Source organism: Pyxicephalus adspersus, chromosome 2 (assembly GCF_032062135.1).
Source record: "Pyxicephalus adspersus chromosome 2, UCB_Pads_2.0, whole genome shotgun sequence".
In the NCBI taxonomy this organism is placed as follows: domain Eukaryota; kingdom Metazoa; phylum Chordata; class Amphibia; order Anura; family Pyxicephalidae; genus Pyxicephalus; species Pyxicephalus adspersus.
In genome coordinates this window covers 26,426,916-26,436,573 of record NC_092859.1, presented here as the reverse complement: position 1 = coordinate 26,436,573, position 9,658 = coordinate 26,426,916, and the positions used below count along the sequence as shown (strand labels likewise).

Genomic DNA, 9,658 nt, shown 5'->3' with positions numbered 1-9,658 from the left:
TGAAATTAACACATCCTATTGTCTGTAAATTTCCCCACCTACTAGATTGTAAGCTCTTCGGGGCAGGGTCTTCTCCTCCTGTATCACTGTCTGTATTTGTCTGTCATTTGCAACCTCTATTTAATTTACAGCACTGTGTAATATGTTGGTGCTATATAAATCCTGTTTATTAATAATAATATTAATAATAATAATAATAATAAAATGAAACCAAAAGTTTTACATGCTGGTTTAAAAGTAATATAATTAACATTTACATTTTATTTTTTACTTATGACTGAAATAAATAAAGAACATTGATACCAATATACACTAAATTCTCTCTAAACAAGATGTCAGTATACAACAATTATTTAATCACATTTTTGTTTGTTGGTTTAGGGTTTAAACGCTTTTTAAGGAACTACAATGCCCCATTTCTTGTCCATGGTCTGTCACACGCAGATAGAATTGTCATAGTCCTTGCTGTTGTTGTGCAAACATGACAATGACAAGGTCAGTGACAAGCACTCTGTACTTTAAACAAAGTGTACAGTTTCCACTAATGACACACACTGAGATTGGAGGAATTCTTCTTTGTTTGGGGCCAGTATATTTCCTCCAACACCTCTGGTGTCTGGGTTATGGCCGACCTCCGGCTGCCTTACCAGAGTGATCTGCTAATATTGTTTACCTGCTACCTTGCATTAGTATACATGAGATAATACGCCTTATGCTGTACTGTAACCTTTGTACTGTAGAACTAAGGCTGGTTACATATGTTACGTAATTTTGTGTGTTATAATTATTATAATTATCAAACTGTGCTTGTAAAGCGACAACATATTATGCAGCGCTGTACAATAAATAGGGGTTGCAAAGACAGACAGATACAGGCAGTGACACAGTAGGAGGAGAGGACCCTGCCCCGAAGAGCTTACAATCTAAGAGATGCGGGAAAGTATTAAACAACACATTAGCTCTGTTTTATATTTTCATGCATGTTTAAATACAAGGTGAGTTGGGGTACATTATAAATATATTACAGTGTATCACACATCAACACATATTGTGCATTATGGTAAAGGTCATCGTTGCAACACGGGCATGAACAGAGCCAAAAACCTTTTACTAGTACTTGAGAAAGCCTAGATAATTACAAAACTGAATGCTTGCTGGTATTTTTCTACAATATATATACAGCGCCCATGCCTAGAGGCACTGATATCCCTCAGGAATGCTGTCTAGTTGGGTGCGTCTCTTTTATTATTACATATGGGGCTTATTCATGACCTATCTGAAGAACAAGAGGACCTTAAAACGTACCTAAACTCAGAGATTTCACTTTACATAAAAGGGTAGACAACCCCTTTATGAAAAGCCTCCCGGGATACCTACGTCACGCATCACGGGAGGCTCCTGGGTGCTCCTTCTGTGCATTCTGTTCTTTTCGCGTAAAGAGAAAAATTTGCTGATCTAACGCATGCACAGTGAGATAATCAAATTTTTGTTGCATCCTATGTCACCCAATCTCCTGCTTGGGTCAGATGACATAGGTTGAAGAACCTGAAAGAGGCAAAGATGGAGGGGTCCAGAGCGCCAGCTCCGGGACAACGCGGGAACTGATGCAAGACACCCCCGGATGGATCGGATTGCCCTGTAGGATTAAAGGTAAGTGTATTTTTTTTTTTTTGGGCACTTTTCAGTTTGTTCCTCTATAAACAATAGAAAGGGTATCTAAGTCAAAAATTTACATTACAGCCTATGAGTCCCCTAGCTTTAGTGGCTGCATAATATTTTTCCTTTTTTATTCTAGAATGACAAAACGCATTCCACCGTATCTGTGCAGGGAGTCAAAGTGTCGAGCTACCCTGGTCATGTTTCTGATAACATTGTTTTGGATAAGAATGTAGAGTGTGCAAGACACAGGACAGCATTGAATTTCTGGTAGAATCAATAGGTTATTTGTTTTGAACAGACATAATACCACACTATCAATGGAACAGATAACATAAGTTTATTGTCAGAATTTACATATTGATGTAAACATGTGTACACATCATGCATCTATCACTTTATCAGTGAAGTTTTGAAAATGTAAAAAACACATGCTTGCTATGGCAGTTGTCTGCTCACCTTCATGGTGTCAGTGTTTTTTAATGGAGTTCTGGGCACTTCCTTCTGTGACAAAGTCGTATATGGAACTTGGTCAGAAATGCTCACGGACTGATGGATTGAACCTGTTGGAAAAAAAGAATAATACTTTATTAGGATATATCCTTATCCTTTATTATTCTTTAATAGAACATATCCTTGGAACAGCCATAGATGGTGGTTAAACATACAGAGAATATTTGATCATTATTAAGGTTACCCCCAGGGCAGTAGTTAACCTGTCTGGCTGGGAAATATAGGATTTGCTCCCAATGGTTCCCTCATCACTTCCTCGACTGGAGACAATGGTCACCTGGACCAATGATGAAAGTTATTCTACCCACTGAAAAGTCAGCAATTAAAAATGTTTTGGAAAAAAAAAATTAATTTAATTTAATTAAATTTAAATCCTGCTGGGGTATAATTTGTACTTGTTGTATGTTAGTTTGTCATCTGCAGCCCCTATTTATAGTTCATTGATGCACAATTATTATTATTATTATTATTAAACAGGATTTATATAGCGCCAACATATTACGCAGCGCTGTACATTAAATAGGGAATATAATAACACGTTAAGATTGAATATAAACAGTCCCTCTTTTATCCCCCTTATTATACACTCTTTATGTGCACATAGTGCATCTTTTTGTCCAGATCAGTAGTATATATGTGGGGGTGGCGACAAAAGGGCTCCAGGGAGATCCTGCAAGGCAATGTAGACACCCTATAAAGGCAATTGACTATCAGACCAGAAATTTGTTTGCAGGGTACAACTTATTGCACATCTTTCTGCTTACAATGCTTATGTGGGGCCTATTAGTTACACAATTAGTGTAATTTGTCTAAAAATCTTGAAAACTCATCTCCATTAAAAGGGGTAACCTTCTGCCAGGTTTTTATTGCTGTGTTCACATTGTAGAGATTTCCTCTGCCTTTCTGATCTGGTGACCCCACAGCAAGAGGCGAAGTTGTAACCTTTGCATACTTCGCTAAGAAACTATTTCCTTGTCTGCCTTTTCTGATTGGAGAGATATCCCATAATATTCTGTCTAATGATTTCTGGCTAAATACTTCTGGCTAAATGCTGGTGGAAAAAGCGGTGTATGCACCAAATAAATAATATTTACCATCCAACCAGTGACCCAAACAAATGCACCTTTTGACCTAAATTGCAATTCTGCTTTTCATGCAAGTGAAATAGATAGATGAAGGAAAGATGTATAGAATGCAACACAGATAACACCAATCGCGGCTTCTTCAAGGCTTCCATGGTATATAAACCATTCTGTCCCCCAGCAACAAACAGGTGCACAGACCCCGCACTGCAGCATTGCTGGAATTTCTGTATACATTGCCTGTAAGCCATGAAACTGGAAGATTGGGTTTAATCCCTCCAACAATATTGGCTTTGACATTGTTTAGTGAAGAACAGGTTATTGCAATATATCTTTTAAGAAAACTTCTGTACTTTCTCCTGTGCTAACTCAATACAGACCTATTTTGTCATCACTGAGAGATTAGATTTTCTGAAGAACAAACAATAGACATAAATTGTCATAAGGCCACTTAAAAGCCAAGCTGACATTTAAATCATGAAACAAATGGGAGGAATGAGTGGTGATTGATGTAGTTGAATGGGTTAGCTGATGCTTTCAAGATGTTGTATAAACTACTGTCGATATGAAACAAAACACATAAAAGAAAGAAAAAAATTCAAGATTATAAAACACCCTAAAGGTAATGCACATTATATGACCAGGGGTACTTAGGATCCCCCAAATACCTGAGTTCAGCTGTTTCTAGACAACATTTCAGACAATTGTGCCCTTTCACCCTTGTGGGGGTTTGGTGAATGCCCTTTTCTGGACAAAAATGGCCAATACAGGAGCCCTGACCTGAACCCTTTGGGTGGGTTGGAATACTGACCCAGTCTTCTCATCTAACCTCAACATATAACCTCACCATAATTCTCATAACTTCACAAATGTTGTTTCGGCTGAATGGGCACAGATTCCCACAGACATACTTCCTTGATCTTGCGGAAAGCCTTCCAAGAAGAGCGGAGGCTGTCATGGGCACAGAGTGGGAGAGATGGGGGGTGAACTTTGTATTGATGCCCATTGTTTTGAAATGAGATATCCAACAATCTCAATAGGTGGGATGGTCAAATGTCTGCAAAACATTTGGCCATATACTACAGTTTATTTAATCATAATTTTATAATATTTGCTCACAATTGCTCACAATTTCAAAACCTTATTTTCAAGTACAAGGAGTATCCTTGCATAATCATTACCTTCTAAATATTTTTACCTTATTGCAAGGCTACTAAACTCTTTCAGACCACGGGCCTTATGTGTTAAGCTTACGCACCAGGATAAAAATACTATTTATGCTCAAATATAAGCTGTTCTGAATATAAGGTATTTGTACATGGGAATACAAGATACTGCATTGACTTGAGTAAAAACCTAGGGCATATATGTGGCCATCACAGCTAACATTTTAAACACTAATCATTAAAAATAGCTAATAGAATTAAAAAACAATTTCCAATGAGATTAAAGAATAATAACCACATGGCTAAAATAAAAATACTTATCCATGTGTTGTATCTTTGAGTAATGAATCTCATGTGGTCTTTGCCTAAACTTTAGATAACATAAGTTTAGAAGCAGCACCTTTTTTTTTTTTTTTTTTTTACCAAAAAATATATATTTTGTTTCCTAAAATAATAAGGTAAGCAGTATCCTTGACATGTACTCCTCTCATTTATAGAAAGACTGGACATTATTGATAGGTCCATGTACTAAATTACTAAATTTCCATTAAAAGATACATCCATCAAGAATAACTTCTCACAGACTCTGTCAGGTTTTGGCCCAGAGCAGTGGTCGCCAACCAGTGGGCAACAGAAAACAGTCACCCCACTCCGCGAATAACGAATCTCATCCGATTGTTTCATTTTATTTATTTCTAAGATGCTCTTTTAGGTAGGTATGACCTTAACTGTGTATTTTCTTTAACTGTTATATTTACCTATCATTTCTTGTTTGGTCAAATATTTTCAATTTCTTTAATAATAAAAAACAACTAATGATAAAAGTATCAATAGTAATACTTCACTTAACCAAGAGCTGATCAATGAATCAGAGCCTCCACAGTCCTCGTCAGGCACCATTAGGAAGATCATTATTTTACAAATGTATTTATCTTTAAAAAAAAAACATTAAAATAATGATCTGCGGGATTTAAAATTATGAATTTAGTTGTCAGTGAAGTCCGTCAGAACATGAGTTTTAAATTAGAAACAAATCACTCATGTATGAAAATTTACAACTCCTGTCTAAACTTACAAATGATTGCCTGCTTAGTTGTGCTTTATTAATGTTTATTGCCACAAGAAAAAACCCTGTCAAAGCAATGATACCAATGTGCCAAATCTTGAGAACAGGAAGCAGAGCCTGTACAGACAGTCTATAGAATTGTTGTATCGACATAGCCCCAACATATTCTGAAACGCTGTACAGGGAATTCTGAACCCTTATGATCAATCCTGGGGCCAGACAAGCTCACAATCTACTATCACCAACATACTCACATAAATACAAATACCCACGGACATAAAATATCAAAAATATCTTATACTGTATAAAGCTACCTCACTGGCAGACCAAAAGTGCATTAAACCTAATATAAAGATGATATTTACTTGTATACATATACTGAGTGTGGCCATCCAAAGAATGGACAGGGTGTCGCCATCTTGTATGTAATGACAACAGCCTCAGCAGATTCAGTACCATCCCTCAAGTAAAACTCTTTTGCAGCCTTTCTCAACCTTTGAGGAACCCTAAAAATAATTTTCAGGGTATGAGGAACCTCTGCCACAACCAATTTACTAGGGGTCAAAATAGCCTCCTAAATTGGTGGTCAGTAGAAAGAATGCCCCCTTACAGCGATGACTAAAATAATACCTTTAAAGATACCCAAAAACATTATTACAGTCATCTAGTTGGCGCTACAATTTTTATTGGCCCCAGAAGTGTGCAGCGTCTTTAAATTGATTAAACAGCAAGTGATATAGAAGTCCTTGTTGGGAATGGCTGCTTTATAATATTCCCCTTCCCTCCTCCCCCAGCTGATACAGGAATGTGTAGGAATGTGAAGAGAGGAGGAGCTGGGCCAGCAGAGATAGTAATTAGACATTCCCAGAGCAGAGGGTTATGACATTCAAAGTTAGGGAGGCTGTTCTAGGGAACTGACTCTTTCTGAAGAATTCAAATTTCCTAATAAGTGAAAATTGTCTATGGAATAACAGACTGACCAGTGAGGTCATGCCATAATCACCAAATCTTAAGGCTTGAGAAGTACGTATGCATTTAAAAAACTTGATTTTTATGTGGTTTTACCTGCAAAATATAGTTAGTGGCAGGGTCTCTTTAAAATGTATTTAAAAAAACTTTTTTCTGGGTCTAGGTATTATTATTAATATTATTATGATTATTAAACAGGATTTATATAACGCCAACATATTACGCAGCGCTGTACATTAAATGGGGGTTGCAATGACAGACGAATACAGACAGTGACACAGGAGGAGAGGACCCTGCCCCAAAGAGCTTACAATCTACAAATGGAAGAGCTTAAGATCTTACAAAAGGAAGATACAGTCCTGATAGAGGTTATTCCCAACGCTATCCAGAACTACAAAAAAAGGGTTTGCATTTTGAAATACAGTGCTTTACCAAGCTTGTGATTTGGAATTAGGTTTGGATTACATTATAAATAACTTATCCATCCATTTATCCATATATATTTTTCTGGGTCCTAAATGTACCACATCTCCTAAATCCACAGATACAGAATGGTAAATTCTCCATTTATTGGCTTTCCATACAGTTAGTAGTCGTTTCCATGCAGTTCAAGTCGGTTTCTGCGTGCGGAACCACAGCAAATTGCATTCTTTTAACTACATATGTGTATAATGGGCCTTTAACATATATGACATATAAAGTATGGTGAGGTTATTTGATGGTAAGCAGTGTTCCCCCCAGACCCTTTTAGGTGGGTGCACCACCCGGCACTTTTTAGCAACCACCTGGCTGTTTTTGGGTGGTTACTGAAGAGTTGGGTCACAATACAGAGGCTGCCGGCCAACTACAATTTCTTCCTACCCAGCTTAAAAAAAAATCTAGTGATAGTGATAGCGACCCCAAATCTTTTTTCCCACACTGAATTGGTTGTTGTTTTTGTAGCCAGTTTAGATTTGAATTGTTCTCGTATTTTTAGTCTTTTTTACTGGTTGTAGACTTATTTTTGCCACGAGCAATGCATATACATTTTACAGCTCCACGTTTATTCTAGATCAAATATTTTCAAGCCATTCTTGGCTCCAGGCTTACAACAGACAATGTTCTCCATGTGACGTATCACAGATATAAATTTGTCAGATTGAAATTTGAAAATTAAATCTAAACAACCTGAAAACAACACACCCAAGGAATGATGACAAAGGCGGCTGTGTTATCAATCACAATGGTGGGACTATAAGACAATGCACAGCACAGAAGAGATACAATTGTCCATTGAATCATCAAGGTGATGAACAAGAGTTCCATGCAAATTATATTAGACATCACTATTCAGAGAATTAACAGTAGCTTGTAAAAGAGGGTGGTAAATAATTGCCTCGTGTGTCATTACCAGGATTATGAAACAGATTTCCACTGAATTCGATTGTTATGTCACTATCACTATTTATATAACCCATAATTATCAACTGCTAAGAGAGACCTTGAAGGCTATCTAATAAAAACTAGATATGATGCAACCTGGATTTAGATGTGGTGGCTGCATTAGGTTTTTTCTTTCATGCTTGTACAGGAGAAGCAGTATATATATTACACATTGATAATATAAAGACATTTTACCTCTCTAAAGATTTCTTTTTCTGTAATTCAATTAACTCAGCCACATAACACAGCCCAGGAATAGTAGGAGACCTGGTTTCTCAGTAGCACATGCAGATCTTGTCCTTACCCCAGCCTACAAATGGACAGTAAATGAGAAGTGGTAGCCTGATAAATTCATATTTCTGTCACTCTGCTTCTTCTGTAATGTTCCTTGTTCAGAGCACAAATGATTGGCTCCATGAGCTGCTTTCCCTTTTTCCTATTCTGATCTGTACTATATAAGTACAGCAAGCTTCCAATACCATGCCAGATTTAGGTACTTATACTGCTTGCATTAACAAATTACACTGAATTATTATTATTAATAAACAGAATTATTATAGCACCAACATATAATGCAACGCTGTACATTAAATGGGGGTTGCAAATGACCGATACAGACAGTGACACAGTAGGAGAGGATAATGTATTAATACATTTAGAGCACATTTATTTGTGTTTGAGTATATCTAGAAAACCCAAACAAATTCCTTAGGAAATACATTCAGCAAATGATGAGAATAGGGCACCAGTCAGTACAGTCCTTGAACAGTGGCATGGAAAGACATTATGACGAATGTTTTATGTACATGAGGATCTGCAGATTGGCAACATTCACCCCATAGAGTAGCATATTGAACACTAGGAATGAGTCCGGCATTCTCGCGAAAATTTCCTCAAACTTCAGATGGTTTCGCGAAATTTCGGCGAATCGATTTTGCAAAACCATCGGAGGATCTAGGAAATTTTAACAGGAGGATTCGCAGGGAATCCTCCTGTTTGTGATCCCCTGGGCACTAGAGGTTAAATAAAGAAGATGTGTGTTATCCCTGGCAATAGAGGTTAATTAACCTCTAGTGCTGCGAATTGCACACTTAAAAAAAAAAAAAAAAATTAAAAAAAAAAAATCGACCTCGATCGACAAATTTACATAGGCCGTTCCCACTTAAAATCTCACTTAAAATTTGGTAAGCAAGAACGGCCAAATTTGCCGCAAAATCGAGTTTTAAAAACTCGCCCACTCGGAAGATGATAACACAGTTGGTGATTTGTATGTTTTAATGTTTTATGCCAGTATCTATGACTGTTCACTGAATAAAAATAAAATTATAAAAACTCGCTCACTCATCCCTATTGAACACAACCAGGAGCAGATCTTAGGAAGCCTTGCTACTCCAGGTATAGAATATTATTTGTCATTTGGGGATCAAATTTTCAACATGGTCACTGCTGACAATACTTTATCACTTATCACACCACATAAATATTACATAACAAGGTGGATAGGAAAAACATTCACAGGGTGTCAGCTGCCAAATTCACAATTAAAATATAAACGAAAGCTCCATACACCTTAGATAGGAAATGTCTGATAATTGCCAGAAAAAATTCATTGCATAGGAGAATCATCATGAATTATTATTGTTTGATGTTGTTGGGCGTTTTATTAAGCGATTATCTAAGGATATGTTGAAATCATTTGTTTTGAATGCCAATTATCTCGTGTGTGAATGAGCTTTATACTTAATGAAGGATTTAGCAATGAACTCACTTAATACCTTAAGCTA

General features: G+C 36.8%; 1 protein-coding gene and 1 long non-coding RNA gene across 3 annotated transcripts in view; one reads left to right on the top strand and one right to left on the bottom strand.

The window, feature by feature from the left end:
• The window catches only part of LOC140322380 (plakophilin-2-like), a 30,456-nt gene that overhangs the window by 2,766 nt on the left and 18,032 nt on the right, over positions 1-9,658 (bottom strand). Inside the window, exon 2 of the mRNA XM_072398954.1 lies at positions 2,116-2,219. Within this exon, the coding sequence (XP_072255055.1) occupies positions 2,116-2,219 (104 nt within the window). The remainder of the gene's footprint in view (positions 1-2,115; positions 2,220-9,658) is intronic.
• Positions 6,380-9,658, top strand: part of LOC140323226 (uncharacterized) — a 12,158-nt gene continuing 8,879 nt past the window's right edge. For both annotated transcript variants that reach the window (XR_011919316.1, XR_011919315.1), the window contains exon 1: positions 6,380-6,506. This is a non-coding gene — a long non-coding RNA (uncharacterized lncRNA). The remainder of the gene's footprint in view (positions 6,507-9,658) is intronic.